The 16201-nt window shown below is 48.3% G+C and overlaps 1 protein-coding gene across 1 annotated transcript in view; it reads left to right on the forward strand.

The window, feature by feature from the left end:
• Nucleotides 1–923: 923 nt before the first annotated feature.
• The window catches only part of PRPF8 (pre-mRNA processing factor 8), a 36595-nt gene continuing 21317 nt past the window's right edge, over nucleotides 924–16201 (forward strand). The window contains exons 1-24 of the mRNA XM_082678416.1: nucleotides 924–1004; nucleotides 1198–1308; nucleotides 1819–1987; nucleotides 4597–4761; nucleotides 4848–5066; nucleotides 5212–5424; nucleotides 5937–6062; nucleotides 6156–6261; nucleotides 7227–7417; nucleotides 7548–7667; nucleotides 7754–7943; nucleotides 8077–8196; nucleotides 8307–8441; nucleotides 8789–8918; nucleotides 9296–9492; nucleotides 9621–9827; nucleotides 9956–10119; nucleotides 10259–10385; nucleotides 10503–10695; nucleotides 10972–11159; nucleotides 11308–11546; nucleotides 11771–11917; nucleotides 12101–12311; nucleotides 12508–12624. Of these exons, the coding sequence (XP_082534542.1) occupies nucleotides 1209–1308; nucleotides 1819–1987; nucleotides 4597–4761; nucleotides 4848–5066; nucleotides 5212–5424; nucleotides 5937–6062; nucleotides 6156–6261; nucleotides 7227–7417; nucleotides 7548–7667; nucleotides 7754–7943; nucleotides 8077–8196; nucleotides 8307–8441; nucleotides 8789–8918; nucleotides 9296–9492; nucleotides 9621–9827; nucleotides 9956–10119; nucleotides 10259–10385; nucleotides 10503–10695; nucleotides 10972–11159; nucleotides 11308–11546; nucleotides 11771–11917; nucleotides 12101–12311; nucleotides 12508–12624 (3774 nt within the window). The 5' untranslated portion in view covers nucleotides 924–1004; nucleotides 1198–1208. The remainder of the gene's footprint in view (nucleotides 1005–1197; nucleotides 1309–1818; nucleotides 1988–4596; nucleotides 4762–4847; nucleotides 5067–5211; nucleotides 5425–5936; nucleotides 6063–6155; nucleotides 6262–7226; nucleotides 7418–7547; nucleotides 7668–7753; nucleotides 7944–8076; nucleotides 8197–8306; nucleotides 8442–8788; nucleotides 8919–9295; nucleotides 9493–9620; nucleotides 9828–9955; nucleotides 10120–10258; nucleotides 10386–10502; nucleotides 10696–10971; nucleotides 11160–11307; nucleotides 11547–11770; nucleotides 11918–12100; nucleotides 12312–12507; nucleotides 12625–16201) is intronic.

The following is a 16201-nucleotide window of genomic DNA, read 5'->3' on the forward strand; positions in this document are numbered from 1 at the left end:
GAAGAACCTGTATGGGTTACAAGTCCTCTGCATCCTCCATAATAAACTTGGTGTGAGTTCAAACAAACTTATCTGTTAAGTCAAAGTTGTTATCAGAAAATAGAGCAAGAGGCATGAAAATTAAAACAAGGAAGGCAGGAGATGGAGGGCAATTCAAGCAGCAAGACATAGACAGAGCCTGAGGGAGTCAAGAAGCATTTATAGGGTATTCATTATACACTTCATAGGGTAGTCGTTGCCAGAGAGAGAAAATAGGAATGGAGATGGAGGGGGAAAAACACCCTGCAAAGTTGTTCCCCAAGGCCTCTTTTACTTTGGTAGGTTCATTGACTAACTCCTCCTTGACATGATAGGCAGGGTTATATACCCTGGCCCCGAATTCCCATCACGGAATATTGTGAGAGCCTGGGTTCTCGTCTACCACTCAGTTTCCTGGGGAGCTCCTTGAGGTTGGCTTCCCCCTCCCACCCCCCCACCCCCGGCGCCCCCACCCCCTTCCCCTCTTCACCGCCCCACCCAACGCTCGATACAATAGTAGGCATTCAGTAAATGATTGTTGAATGAATGAATGAATGCATGAACAAAAGACTGATTGACTCGGAGTTAGTACTGCACCTCAAGTCTACATATATGAGACTAGACACAGAATAAGGTGCAAACTTCGACAAATTTAGTAAAACTCTGGAAGCCTGGGCTTCTGTCGGACGGTCGCCAGTCGCTGCTGAGGCCCCAGAAACAGCTCCAGAAACGCGGAAGGCGGGGCTTCCGCCTATTCCGACCACACCCCCTCGCGTCCAAATATTTCCGCCCGTGGGCCCGCCCCCTCCGGCACGAATTGCAATTCTAACTGGTGAGCTCGCTAATCCGTCTGAATACACCGGCGCCTATTGGGTCAACTGCTGAAAGCGGGTTGCGCACTTCCTGGCTTTAGCAACGCGGAGGGGACGTCGGCTTGCCGCCATTGCCCTGCAGGGAAGCGGCTGTCTGTGTGAAGGGCTGTAGGGGTACGTGGCGGGCTTTAAGGGCCGGGCTGCGGGAGGCGCGGTTGGGGTCGGGCCGAACGGCCGGAGGGATCGGGCCGGGCTGGACGCACTCTGAGCGAGGCGGGACTACAGGCCGTGGGTTTCGACGTGTTCCTGCTGCCCCTCTTGCGGGCCCGGGCCCCGTCGTTAATTTTTTTCTTCCGCTGCTCCCCAGATTCTCCGGGTATGGCCGGAGTATTTCCTTACCGAGGGCCGGGTAACCCGGTGCCCGGCCCTCTAGCCCCGCTGCCAGACTACATGTCGGAGGAGAAGCTTCAGGAGAAAGGTGAAGAAAGCGTGCGGGAGCGGCGCCTAGGGGCGGGTGTGCGCGTGCGCGCAGCGGGTTTGGCTCCTTGCCCCGTTTTGGCAAGTGTCAAAACATTAGGTGTTAGTGCAATTATTGGCCCCCATTTGTTTTTTACATCTAATCAAGTCTCTAAAACCATCTACTTAAAAAAAGTAAAAGCGTCTATTATTTGCAGGCACTGATCCAGACAATGAGGATACAATAGCAATACAGACAAAACCCCTTCCCTTGCAGGGTTTAAGTTGCAATGAGGGAGATGGACAGTAAAAAAAAAAAAAACTTTATGTTATGACAGAAATGGTAGGCAATGATAAATGTGATGAAGAAAAAAAAATAAAGCAGAGCGAGTAGACAAGAGAATTGTCAGGGAGTGCTTCTGCCCGGTGCCTGCCCTCTGTCATACATCCTGACAGGATATTACCCTAGGGCAAGAGGCGGGGGTGGTTAGGGTAAGGGTGTGCCGTTCTTTAAACTGAGGTGTCCTTGTAGCCCGAAAATGGCAGCAATTGCAGGCCAAGCGCTATGCGGAAAAGCGCAAGTTTGGATTTGTGGATGCTCAAAAGGAAGACATGCCTCCAGAACACGTCAGGAAGATCATTCGAGACCATGGAGACATGACCAACAGGAAGTTTCGCCATGACAAAAGGGTGTACTTGGGGTAAGGAACATGCTGGAAGTATTTCATTTGGGGTTTGGCGCCTTTCCCTTCTCCCTGTCTCTTACATTTCAGTCCTGGATAGCTGCTCTATCATTTTGGGACTTTAATGTTCTGTGACAGCTCATCTGAGTGGTTATCAAAGAAAGGAGAAAATAACTGGAATTTCGTCATAATTTCCAGATCTTCCAGTTTTGCTTTTTTTTTTTTTGGTAAATTAATCTTTATTGGAGTGTAGTTGATTTACAACGTTGTGTTAGTTCCTCCTGTACAGCAAAGTGAATCAGTTATATATATATATATATATATATATATCTCCACTCATCTTTAGATTCTTTTCCCTGATAGGTCATTACAGAGTATTAAGTAGAGTTCCCTGTGCTGTATAGTAGGTTCTTTTTTTTTTTTAAATATTTTTAAATTTATTTTGGTTGCGCCAGATCTTAGTTGCGGCACGCGGGATCTTTAGTTGCAGCATGTGGACTTCTTAGTTGCGGCATGCCTGTGGGATCTATTTCCCTGACCAGGGATCAAACCTGAGCCCCTGTGTTGGGAGCACGGTGTCTTACACACTGGACCAACAGGGGAGTCCCAACAGTAGGTTCTTATTAGTAATCTGTTTTATATATAGTAGTGTGTGTATGTCAATCCCAGCCTCCCAGTTTATCCCTCCCCCACTTCCTCTTTGGTAAGCATAAGTTTGTTTTCTACATCTGTGACTCTGTTTCTGTTTTGTAAATAAGTTCATTTGTACCACTATTTTTTAAGGTTCTACATATAAGCGATACCATATGATATTTGTCTGACTTACTTCACTCAGTATGACAATCTCTAGGTCCATCCATGTTGCTGCAAATGGCGTTGTTTCATTCTTTTTTATGGCTGAGTAATATTCCATTGTATAGATGTATCACATTTTCTTTATCCATTCATCTGCCGATGGACATTTAGGTTGTTTCCATGTCGTGGCTATTGTAAATAGTGCAACGGTGAGGATCAGGGTGCGTGTATCTTTTCGAATTATGTTTTTCTCTGGATATACGCCCAGGAGTGGGATTGCTGGATTATATGGTAGCTCTATTTTTAGTTTTTTAAGGAACCTCCATACTGTTTTCCATAGTGGCTGTACCAATTTACATTACCACCAACAGTGTAGGAGAGTTCTCAGTTGTGTTCTTTATTGCCCTGATTTTTTTTCCTGATCTGGGACTGGAGCTTTATTTTATTTTTATTTATTTATTTATTTATTTTTGGCTGTGTTGGGTCTTCGTTTCTGTGTGAGGGCTTTCTCTAGTTGTGGCAATTGGGGGCCACTCTTCATCGCCGTGCGTGGGCCTCTCACTGTCGCGGCCTCTCTTGCTGCGGAGCATAGGCTCCAGACGCGCAGGCTCAGTAGTTGTGGCTCACGGGCCCAGTTGCTGCGCGGCATGTGGGATCTTCCCGGACCGGGGCTCGAACCTGTGTCCGCTGCATTGGCGGGCAGACTCTCAATCACTGCACCACCAGGGAAGCCCTGGAGCTTTTAATTTGTCCTGTTGATGCTTTGATAAGATGTCTCTATCTTTGAGTGGGTTAAAGCCCAGAGCAGGACACGTGTACATTCCTGTTTCCTGTAATTCCTAAGTGACCAGAATCTTCAGGTTCGGGGGTAGTTAACTCCTGAGGTCTTTGTACTCTTGTTTTTCTGTGTCCCCAAGGTGGATGAGTACAGCTACAAATACCTTAGCAGATCCCTTTTCTATTTTTACACAAAAATGTTAGCCACTTGGGCTTCCCTGGTGGCGCAGTGGTTAAGAATCCGCCTGCCAGTTCAGGGGACACAAGTTCGAGCCCTGGTCCGGGAAGATCCCACATGCCACAGAGCAGCTAAACCCGTGCACCACAACTACTGAGCCTGTGCTCTAGAGCCCGCGAGCCACAACTGCTGAAGCCTGCGTGCCTAGAACCTGTGCTCTGCAACAAGAGAAGCCTCCGCAATGAGAAGCCCGCGCACCTCAACAAAGAGTAGCCCCCGCTTGCTGCAACTAGAGAAAGCCCCCGCGCGGCAGTGAAGACCCATCACAGCCAAGAATAAAATAATTAAATAAATAAATAAATAAATTTATTTTTAAAAAAATGTTAGCCACTTAATGAACTGGTCTAAGATAGCTGTGGAAGTTTTATTTCAAAAATATTTTTGAGATCTGTGCTGTGTGCCAGGGTTATAGCAGTGAACAGGAAGTAATGGTCTTTCTGGAGCTTATAGCCTAGTGACATAATAGGCAATGGTTAAAGTAAAGTGTGGTAAATATTTTATTATTTTTTATGGAAAGCTATGGAGAGAATAGACTGTGAGGTAGCCTAAAAGCTGTCTGTTAAGGGAACAGCTGTTGATTTAGAGGGACTGACACCCAGTATTGTGGGACAGTGATGTTTAAGAAGCAAAGTGGCACAGCTGGAGGTGGGGAGGCAGAGTTCCTGGTCACGGAGGGCCTGTGTACTAACTTTGGGGGTTTGGACTGTAAGACTGGTTTTCTGTGGAATGTGATACTGTGCTACCTTGTGGCATCTCTGCATGGTAGAGTGCAAGAACACCTTGTCACTTCGAATCCTCTGTCTTCCTGTTGTTGCAGTGCCCTGAAGTACATGCCCCATGCAGTCCTCAAACTCCTGGAGAACATGCCTATGCCTTGGGAGCAGATTCGGGATGTGCCTGTGCTGTACCACATCACTGGAGCCATTTCCTTTGTCAATGAGATTCCCTGGGTTATTGAACCTGTCTACATCTCCCAGTGGGGGTGAGAAGGGCTGGAACATGGTGTGTGGTGGTGGTGGTTGTGGAGGCAGTGGGTATAAACCGTTATGTGACATTGTCGACTTCCAGGTCAATGTGGATTATGATGCGTCGAGAAAAAAGAGACAGGAGGCATTTCAAGAGGATGCGTTTCCCCCCTTTTGATGATGAGGAGCCGCCTTTGGACTATGCTGACAACATCCTAGATGTTGAACCACTGGAGGCAATTCAGCTAGAGCTGGACCCTGAGGAAGATGCCCCGGTGTTGGACTGGTTCTATGACCACCAGCCATTGAGGGACAGCCGGAAGTGAGTGATGGTTGGAGTTACCACTCCTGTGAGGGTTTTGGAACTGAGTATTTTGGAACTTCAGAAGGGGTCCTGGGAGAGCAATGGGTAGTATGGCTTGGCTAGCTAGCGTATCTACCTGACGTGGGCCTCTTTTTTTCCCTAGGTATGTGAATGGTTCCACTTACCAGCGCTGGCAGTTCACACTGCCTATGATGTCCACTCTCTACCGCCTGGCCAATCAGCTCCTGACAGACTTGGTAGATGACAATTACTTCTATCTGTTTGATCTGAAGGCCTTTTTTACCTCCAAGGCACTCAATATGGCCATTCCTGGAGGCCCCAAATTTGAGCCTCTTGTCCGAGACATCAACCTACAGTAAGTTGGAGAGAGTAGAGATTTTAGGCACCTTGGATTAAATAAAATCTAATCTTTTTTTAAAAAAAGTTATTCATTCATTCATTCATTCATTCATTCATTCATTGGCTGCGTTGGGTCTTTGTTGCTGCACCAGGCTTTCTCTAGTTGAGATGAGCGGGGGCTACTTTTTGTTGCAGTGCACAGGCTTCTCACTGCGGTGGCTTCTCTTGTTGCGGAGCATGGGCTCTAGGCTCACGGGCTTCAGTAGTTGCAGCCCGCAGGCTCAGTAGTTGTGGCTTGTAGGCTCTAGAGCACAGGCCCAGTCGTTGTGGCGCACGGGCTTAGTTGCTCCACGGCACGTGGGATTTTCCCGGACCAGGGCTTGAACCCATGCCCCCTGCATTGGCAGGCGGATTCTTAACCACTGCAGCACCAGGGAAGCCCCATAAAATCTCATCTTGATCCTTGAGATCCAATTGTAGTTTCCAAACTGCCCAACTAGTCTGCTTATCTTTGATTTTGCACCCTAGGGATGAAGACTGGAATGAATTCAATGATATTAACAAGATCATTATCCGGCAGCCCATCCGCACTGAGTACAAGATTGCTTTTCCTTACTTGTACAACAACCTTCCACACCATGTCCACCTCACTTGGTGAGAGCTAGAACCCAGCTGGGGGAAAGGAGAGGTGGGCGTTTAGGTTGGGCCAGGGCAGGAGAACCTTGGCTGACTCTTCTTTCATTTTAGGTACCACACTCCTAATGTTGTGTTCATCAAAACTGAGGATCCTGATTTGCCAGCTTTCTACTTTGATCCTTTGATCAACCCAATTTCCCATAGGCACTCTGTCAAGGTGAGAGGAAGGGACGTTTGACATCAGCTCTTCAAGAGAGACTTCCTGTCCGGGCAGAAGCGTTACTAGATAAAAATTCAGCTAGAGGGAGACGTGTTTTCCATCCTTAAGTGTTCCCCTCTAGCTGTAAGCTAACGTGAGAGTTTGGCACTTGGCTCAGACCACGTTATTGGTATAATTTTGTTTCTATGATTATCCATTTGGGTTTTATCATTTCTTCTCTGGGACTCTGTGTGGTCTTATTCTGGTCTGTTTCCAATGTGTTCTTTTTTTTTTTTTTTTAATCCTTTATTGAGCTGTAATTCACTACCACACAATTCACCTGTTTAAAGTGGATAATTCGGTGGTTTTTCGTTTATTCACAGACTTGTGCAACCATCACCACGGTTAATTTTAGAACATTTTCATTTCCTCAGAGAGAAACCCTGCACCCATTAGTAGTCATTCTATTTCCCTTGAATCTTCCTTGCCTAGGTAACTGCTAATCTGCTTTTTGTCACTGTAGATTTGCCTATTTTGGACACTTCATATAAATGGAATCATACAGTATGTGGTCTTTTGTGGCTGGGTCTTAACACTTAGCATAATGTCTTTGATGTTGATCCACGTTCCATTACGTTCTTAACATGAACAGATCTCCTTCCCCAAGCCCAGTTTTCGGAGCTTGGACAGAAGGTGATTGCAGTGTTCACCTCTTCCTGGTATTGGGGGGTCCCCTAGGAGACGTTCTGCTGGTGAGCCAGTTGGGATGTGAGGAGTGCTGCTTGCTTTCCTGGTTGGCCCTGCCTTGTTCTCTGCTCCCTTGGCCCCCTTTGCCCTGGCCCTTCAGGGATTCTCTTGTCAGGCAGCTCAGCTTCCATGGCAGATGTAGCCACTGTACTTGGCCCCAGAGAGTTTCCCTCTGATCCCAAGTGTCTGCCCAGATCAGCGGGAGCTAAATAAACCCTCGGGGGTTCTTCTTTCAGAGTCAGGAACCATTGCCAGATGACGACGAGGAGTTTGAGCTTCCAGAGTTTGTGGAGCCCTTCTTGAAAGACACACCCCTCTATACAGACAATACAGCCAATGGCATTGCCCTGCTTTGGGCCCCACGGCCCTTCAACCTACGCTCTGGTCGCACCCGCCGGGCCCTAGACATTCCCCTTGTCAAGAACTGGTAAGGCTTCTACCTGGGGGGATAGTAGTGGATGTACAGGAGGAAAGACTCCAGCTGGGTGGGCGTACATCCTTTAGCAGAGCGGCTGGAAGGAGAGATGGGCCAGGCTCTGGTGGGCTTGTTTTTTCAGGTATCGGGAGCATTGTCCTGCTGGGCAGCCTGTGAAAGTGAGGGTCTCCTACCAGAAGCTGCTTAAGTACTATGTGCTGAATGCCCTGAAGCACCGGCCCCCTAAAGCGCAAAAAAAGAGGTGAGGTGCCCTAGGGCCCCTGCTCAGACTTTTTCCATTCCAGAGGTGATCAGGAGTCCAGCTCTCACTCCTTATTCCCACCCCAGGTATCTGTTCCGTTCCTTCAAAGCCACCAAATTCTTTCAGTCTACAAAGCTGGACTGGGTGGAGGTGGGGCTACAGGTTTGCCGCCAGGGCTACAACATGCTCAACCTTCTCATTCACCGTAAAAATCTCAACTATCTGCACCTGGACTACAACTTCAACCTCAAGCCTGTCAAGACGCTCACCACCAAGGTACCTGCGTTGGACCTTAGGGGTCTCCTGGGCTGAGGGATAGACTGGGTTTGCTCTGGCCTCTAAGGAGGGCATACATCCAGTCCAGACTATTGCTGACAAATGTTGTTTCTGTCCTTGGCCTCTTTTCCAGGAACGAAAGAAATCTCGTTTTGGGAATGCTTTCCATCTGTGTCGAGAGGTTCTGCGCTTAACTAAGCTGGTGGTGGACAGTCATGTGCAGTATCGGTTGGGCAATGTGGATGCCTTCCAGGTGAGGCTAGGAATGCCCAGTCCTGGCTCCAGGTGGGGAAGCTGGGTGAAGCCTGGGCTGATGGTGGCTCTGGCTCTAGCTTAAAGCCTGATGGGGCAATTGTGTTGCAGCTGGCAGATGGGTTGCAGTATATCTTTGCCCACGTGGGGCAGCTGACGGGCATGTACCGGTACAAATATAAGCTGATGCGGCAGATTCGCATGTGCAAGGACCTGAAGCATCTCATCTATTACCGCTTCAACACGGTAGGACCCTGCCCTCGTATATTCACGTTCTCAGATCCATCTTAATTTTTACATCGAGTCAGGACTCTTTCCAGGCACCTGTTTAGAGAGAGGCTCTGAGTGTTTCATTACTGCCCTCATCTTGTGAATCTCAACACTTCCCCTCAAAGCCCACTTTTGGGTCTAAATAGAGAATCTCAGTGACTGGTTTCTTCATTTACTCCATTTTAGATATGGAGGTCTCAGAGTTTTCCCATTTTTTCCCTTAACTGCCATATGTGTGCTCTTTGCCTCACCTCTGCCCAATTTTCTGTTGTTGTCTGAATGCATAGTTAACTTGTATTCTTGATTTCTGCTTGGAATCCTAGGGCCCTGTAGGGAAGGGCCCTGGCTGTGGTTTCTGGGCTGCTGGTTGGCGAGTCTGGCTGTTTTTCATGCGTGGCATCACCCCTTTGCTGGAGCGATGGCTGGGTAACCTCCTGGCCCGGCAGTTTGAAGGTAAGTGGTTTTCTCCGTGTCCAGCTTCTCCCATTATCACTTCAAGGGTAGATCACGTGTGTTCCTGTACTGTCCCTTGTCCTTGTTTGAGACTGAGAATCCCTTCCTGTTGGATTGCCTCTAAGACCCAGTCTCCAATGAGTCTGACCTCGTATTCTGGGTCTTGGGCTTCGCTTTGGGGCCGTGAGGCTATCGAGCATTTACAGGATGGAAATTCCTCAGAAGCGTAGTTCTGAATATCTGACGTATCTTGTCTTGCATGTGCTGGGCTTTGTTTATACTTACTGATTTCATTATAACCATGGTAAGCAACGGCATGCAGGTAGAGACGCTTATTAGGAGCAACAAATCTTGCTTTTACTCACTTTCACTTCTAGGCCGACACTCAAAGGGGGTGGCAAAGACCGTAACAAAGCAGCGAGTGGAGTCACATTTTGACCTTGAGCTTCGGGCAGCTGTGATGCATGACATTCTGGACATGATGCCTGAGGGGATCAAACAGAACAAGGCCCGGACAATCCTGCAACACCTCAGTGAAGCCTGGCGCTGCTGGAAGGCCAATATTCCCTGGAAGGTGGGCATCTCCCCAACTCCGAGGAGGCATAGACATCATCTTCCTGGGCTCAGGATTACCACTTCTGGAATGTCTTAGGGGGGCATGTGGCTCCCATCACTTTCTCATTGTGCCTTTTGCACTTTTAGGTCCCTGGTTTGCCAACACCTATAGAGAATATGATCCTTCGATACGTGAAGGCCAAGGCTGACTGGTGGACCAACACTGCGCACTACAACCGAGAACGGATCCGCCGTGGGGCCACTGTAGACAAGACTGTTTGCAAAAAGAACCTGGGACGCCTCACTCGGCTCTACCTGAAGGCAGAACAAGAGCGGCAGCACAACTACCTAAAGGTTGGGCAGAGTAGGCTGGGCTTGGTGTGTGGGGGTGGGCAGGAGGGTGGACTGCGAAGTTGGGACCATACCTTGCCCTGGTGGGATTGGGCTATGGTGGGAAGCTAATTCTCATGTCCACTTTGCAGGACGGGCCTTACATCACAGCAGAAGAAGCGGTGGCAGTGTATACCACCACTGTGCATTGGCTGGAAAGCCGTAGGTTCTCACCCATCCCATTCCCCCCACTCTCCTACAAGCACGACACCAAGTTGCTCATCTTGGCCTTGGAGCGGCTCAAGGAAGCTTACAGGTGAGGAGTAGAGTAGACAGGCTCCTGTGGGGAGGTCACGGGGGAAGAATGGCATCATCGTCAGAGTCCAAAGAAAGAAGGCCTTCTGGGGATGGCTTCCTCTTGGTTTTCCCTTTCACCTTTACTCTTGCCTTGTTAGTGTGAAGTCTCGGTTAAACCAGTCGCAGAGGGAGGAGCTAGGTCTGATCGAGCAAGCCTATGACAACCCCCACGAGGCATTGTCCCGCATCAAGCGTCACCTCCTCACACAGAGAGCCTTTAAAGAAGTGAGTCCGATACCCTCCACGTTTTCCTTTGGCTTTGTGGTTCATTCACGGCACCCGGGTGGCAGGTTGCCTCAGGTGATTGGTGGGTTGGTGTGAGCCAGCTTCCTTGTCCCACAGGTGGGCATTGAGTTCATGGATCTCTATAGCCACCTGGTGCCAGTGTATGATGTGGAGCCACTGGAGAAGATAACTGATGCCTACCTGGACCAGTACCTGTGGTATGAAGCTGACAAGCGCCGCCTGTTCCCACCCTGGATCAAGCCTGCTGACACAGAACCACCTCCTCTGCTTGTTTACAAGTGGTGCCAAGGTAAAACTTTCCTGGGCTTGCACTCGAGGAAGGGAGATGAATTAAGTTCTGTGTGAAATTTCTCATCCAGTCAGCATAATTAGTTTACTGTCTTGGTGCGTGGTACCCAGGAAACGGTGTTGAGGTTATGTTGAGCACAGCTGACTCTCCTAGCAATACAGATGAATGAATAGAGTGGTTGTGTGATCAGGTTATGAATGGGATATAGCTCCTGTAGGCACTAGTTCTGAAACGGAATTTCTAACCTGCTGGAGACCTGTGTTTCCTACTCCTCAGGCATCAATAACCTGCAGGACGTGTGGGAGACAAGTGAGGGCGAGTGCAACGTCATGCTGGAGTCCCGATTTGAGAAGATGTATGAGAAGATAGATTTGACCCTGCTTAATCGGCTGCTGCGCCTCATCGTGGACCACAACATAGCCGACTACATGACAGCCAAGAACAATGTCGTCATCAACTACAAGGTGTGTCTTGGGGGCAGGGTGGCAAGGAATTGGGGGAGGGGTAGTCGTCTGGCCCACTGAGTTGGGATTTGCTGTGGGGAGGGCAAAAGAGGATGGGCCCCGAGAAGCCTGGGACTTGGCCATGGTCAAGAGTTGTCTTTCTTTCTAGGACATGAACCATACGAATTCATACGGGATCATCAGAGGCCTGCAGTTTGCCTCATTCATTGTACAGTACTATGGCTTGGTTATGGATTTGCTTGTGTTGGGATTGCACCGGGCCAGTGAGATGGCTGGTCCCCCTCAGATGCCAAACGATTTTCTCAGTTTCCAAGACATAGCCACTGAGGCTGCCCACCCCATCCGTCTTTTCTGCAGATACATCGATCGCATCCATATTTTTTTCAGGTGAGGGCTTGCCTGGATTGTTATCCTTGCAGGGTGTTGAGGTACATGCCCAGCTTCTGGAAGCAGCTCTTGTACCTTAGTTGACTTGCTGCTGGGTTGGGGCTCTAAAATGGGATGATCCTGTGAGTAGGGTGCATGTTGGGGGTGGCCCCCGTCTGTGGAGCTGTAGGCCTCATGAGGTCGCAGTGTGCTTGGCCCTCAGCGTCGCAACTTGTCTGGTGTAGGTTCACGGCAGATGAGGCTCGGGACCTGATCCAGCGTTACCTGACGGAGCACCCTGACCCCAACAATGAAAACATCGTTGGCTATAATAACAAGAAATGCTGGCCCCGAGACGCCCGCATGCGCCTCATGAAGCATGATGTCAACTTGTGAGTCTAAGTTGGGGCCGTGGGAGCTGGAATCAACCTGAGGGACCCAGAGGACAATTAGAGGGAATTTATAAGGTGGTGTCCTGGGTGGGAGGGTGTACTCTGTTGGGATATCATCAGTCTGGCCTTTGAAGGGAAGTTCCTTCTAGGAGACTGATGTGACCCTATGTTCTCTGTGGGCAGGGGTCGGGCAGTATTCTGGGACATCAAGAACCGTCTGCCACGCTCAGTGACTACAGTTCAGTGGGAGAACAGCTTCGTGTCCGTGTACAGTAAGGACAACCCCAACCTGCTGTTCAACATGTGTGGTTTTGAGTGCCGCATCCTGCCTAAATGCCGCACCAGCTATGAGGAGTTCACCCACAAGGATGGGGTCTGGAACCTACAGAATGAGGTACAGCCTGGAGCGGGACCAGGGGGTAGTAGGAGTAGCATTACCATGCCTGTACATCCTGCGTAGGTGGGGGTGAGGTATACTGCGCACCTTTTCATTGTCAGTCAGTTGAGCTCTGTTGGGAGGGTAGGGCTCAGTGGTGGTTCTTGTCCCTGTGGCAGTTCCAGAGATAGTTAACCTTGAGCTTATGGTTTAGGTTACTAAGGAGCGAACAGCTCAGTGTTTCCTGCGTGTGGATGATGAGTCAATGCAGCGCTTCCACAACCGTGTGCGTCAAATTCTGATGGCCTCTGGCTCCACCACCTTCACCAAGGTACGTACAGCAGTAGTGTCCTTTGTCTGTGTCACATCCTTTTCAGCTCTTCCCTCCTTTGCTCTCCTTTTTTCCCAACTGTGTCCAGTGTACTAGTCTCCATGCTTTATGGTACAGCAGCTTAGAGTGTCAAATCACCTCACAGTTGTTTCCTGAGAATTCCCTGTAGGAAATCTATAGCCTACTTCTGTGTAGTTGTGATGATTCTAAGTTAAGGTCAGGGTAGAAATTGGATTTTTAAATTTGAACAAAAATCAGCATTTTTGCATTGTCCCCAGGCTTGTTATCCAGGTCATACAGTTCATCTTTTGACCCGTAACATAATGTGCATGTTAAAAAGCAAGTATAATGAGCTATATCTCAGTGTTTATTTCCCCTTCAGTTGTTTCCAAAGGCCCAGCTGAAGGCAGCTGGAATTGAAAAAGAGTAATCTGAGGATTTGTTAACTGTGTGTGCTTAAGTTTCTGCAAGGTTTAAAAAGTCGCCTTGCTCTTTTCTGCTGCCTCCCCGTTCCACTAATGGTGCACATGAATGTCCTGGCTGATACTCTCAAGGGCATCAGTAATGCCAAAAAGAGAGGGAAGTGCTAGGTTGTTATTAGGTTGTGTTCCAAAGTCACTGTCCAGTTTCTAACTGTAATAATGAGGCAGGGTTACACTGGTGAATTTGAAATCATTGATGATCACAGAGCGGGCAAAACTGTGAATTTCACAGGCAAGTTAAACAAGTGATGTGATCAGCCCCGGATTTGCTGTGCAACTCAAAGATCTAGAAAAATAGCAGAATATTCTGCTCTTGCCCTATCAGTTTGGTTTCATGTACTGACAACTCAGCTGGCATTGTGGACCACAAAGAAGCAAGACATAAAAACACACAGGGAGTATTCTTTTTCTAGGAACGTTATATATACATAGAAATAAAATGCCTCAGTGGATTAAAAAAAAATCGCATCATCCTGGTTTCTCTTAGAATAACTCTTAGTTGTAACATTTTCTCTCCTTCTGGCCTTCATATCCCTTTAAATATGCAGCATATAAAGAAGGTTTCCAATTTTTTAGTAATAGTTCTGTTAAGGATACTATATTTTGCGGTACACGGGCCTCTCACTATTGTGGCCTCTCCCGTTGCAGAGCACAGGCTCTGGACGCGCAGGCTCAGTGGCCATGGCTCACGGGCCCAGCCGCTCCGCGGCATGTGGAATCTTCCCGGACCGGGGCACGAACCCGTGTCCCCTGCATCGGCAGGCGGACTCTCAACCACTGCGCCACCAGGGAAGCCCAAGGACACATTTTTTTTATCTTAATATTCCTTACCTAAAGTCCCTCATGATACTTTTTTTTTTTTTTTTTGAGTGTAGTGCAGGGAAAAAGTGTTTTGTCTTTTTAGGTTGGTTTATATTGTCTAAGAGTCAGATAACAGGAATTGTGTAACTCATTCATTGCATTTGTGTTTGTTGATAACCACTGCGTTCAAGGCGTTACACACACACTACATGTGACATATAGTCTCTGCCTTCCAAGAGCTCACTACCTAGTTGGAGAGAGAATGCATAGTCCAGAGAACTACAGTACAATGTGTTTATAGAGCTCTTGTGTTACTTGGGAATCTGTGATAATCCTCAGGTTCATGACTGTAGCCCAGTCTGGGAGAGGAAGAGAGAAAGACTTCCTGAAAGAAATAACATGTGAGAGGCAGGTGAGGGAGAGCATTCTTTCAGCCAGAGGTATGAAGAGGTAGCCAGCGTGGTACATGTGAGGCCATAAAAAGTTTGGGTTTACAACAATAAAACTGTGGAGGAGATGGAGGCTGGGTAGGTAAGCAGAGCTAGATCATGGAGGGCATCGCCTGCCTTGTTAAGAATCCCATAAGAGTCCCAGGGGACTTCCCTGGCAGTCCAGTGGTTAAGACTCTGGGCTCCCAATTCAGGGGACACAGGTTCGATCCCTGGTTGGGGAACTAAGATCCCGCGTGCCACATGGCGTGGCCAAAAATAAAATTCCATAAGGGTCTTGAGCATGGGAGTGACTTTTTCAGATTTCCGTTCCGTGTTAGGTGGTTCACTCGTGCAGCTGTGGGGAAGATGGATTCAGAAGAGGAGGAGGAAAGATGAGGTTTGGGGACTACTGCTGAAGTCCAGATAGAGATGATGAGAACCGTGAACATACGCAGAGGGGAACAGATTGGATAAATAGTAGGTACAGTCAGCAGAGCTTCATTTTGGTGAAATGCCAGAGGGAAAGGAAGTCAAAATAACATTCAGTTTTTGGCATGGGTGGCTAGGTGAATGTTGGTGCCATCAGCTGGAAGACTGCAGAAAGAAGAGCAGGTTTAGGAGAGAAGATAAATGAACTCAGTTTAGGATATGAAAAGTTTGACGTTCCTGAGAACATCCAGATAGAGGTTCCAGCGGGCACTTATTTGTATCGTATTTCTTCAGTTCCAAAATACATACATGGGTGTGTGTATTTAGTGGTACCTCTTAGATTTGATGAAAAGCATTATGAGTTTGAAGCTCCAGGAAGAGAAACGAGGTGAGAAAGTAAGAGCGACTAGGGGCAACTTAGAGGTTCCTGTAGGATGTCCAAGTGGAGATAACTTTGGAATCTGAAGCTTGGGGAAGATGTCTGGGTTGCAAATATAGATTTAGGAGTCTGTCAATATAAAGGAGATGGTTGAAAACTCAAGAGTGAGCAAGATTATTTGGGGAAATTGTAAGGAGCAAGAAGAGCAGAGGGGTGAGTTCGGAACCGTAGGGAACACTGAGCAGCATGGCCAGACTGGGAGAGCGCCGGGCCAGGGATGCCAAGCCTGTCAGGAATTGGGATGGGCACTTAACAGTGTCAGTTGCCTAAGTGTGTTTCAGTCAGATAAGGCCCGGAGTATCCATTGGATTTGGCAGTCAGGATGTCATGGATGACCTTAGCAAGAGCTGTTTCAGGAATACGGGGATAAATGCCAGATAGCAGTGGGTGAGGCTTTATGGGAAGTGAGGGAGTGGAGCCAGCAAGCACTGTCAGTTTGCCAGAGCAGGAGGAGGAGGAGGAGGGACATTAGACGCCACCTAGAGGGAGATAGAAGTCAAGGCAGGTATTTTAAAATGGGAGTGATGGGAGTGTGTGTACCGTAAGGAGCCAGTAGCGGTTCAGAGTGCAGCAGAGAATCCTGGTAGGTGATGGAACGGTGTCTGCTCCGCAGGGATAGAGTAAAGGGAAAACAGAGGGAAGCATCTTCTGAACCTAGTAGAAAGAGGTCTGCATAGTTGTGAATATAGATAAGTTTAGTGGGAAGTTATAACAAACCTTGCGTTTTTCAGCTTCACCTGGGCTGGAGTGAGGGGCAGGGGGTGCTGGACTTGAGCACAGTGGTGAGGGTGGGATTCGATTGTTGAAGAAACTGCACTGAGGGTTTTAAGAGAGTGAAGACAACTGTGAGTGAGTGTGGGCTCTTCCCAGAACTTCTTAGCTTCTCAAGCTCTCAGCAACGGGCTGGAGAAGGTGGATAGATTGTAGTGCTGATTTAGGACTAGGGTTTTGCCAGAGGGCTGTTGTGGAGTGGTAAGGGGCTGGATGCAGGGGAA

The sequence above is a fragment of the Grampus griseus genome (assembly GCF_964374135.1).
Source record: "Grampus griseus genome assembly, chromosome: 20".
Classification (NCBI taxonomy): domain Eukaryota; kingdom Metazoa; phylum Chordata; class Mammalia; order Artiodactyla; family Delphinidae; genus Grampus; species Grampus griseus.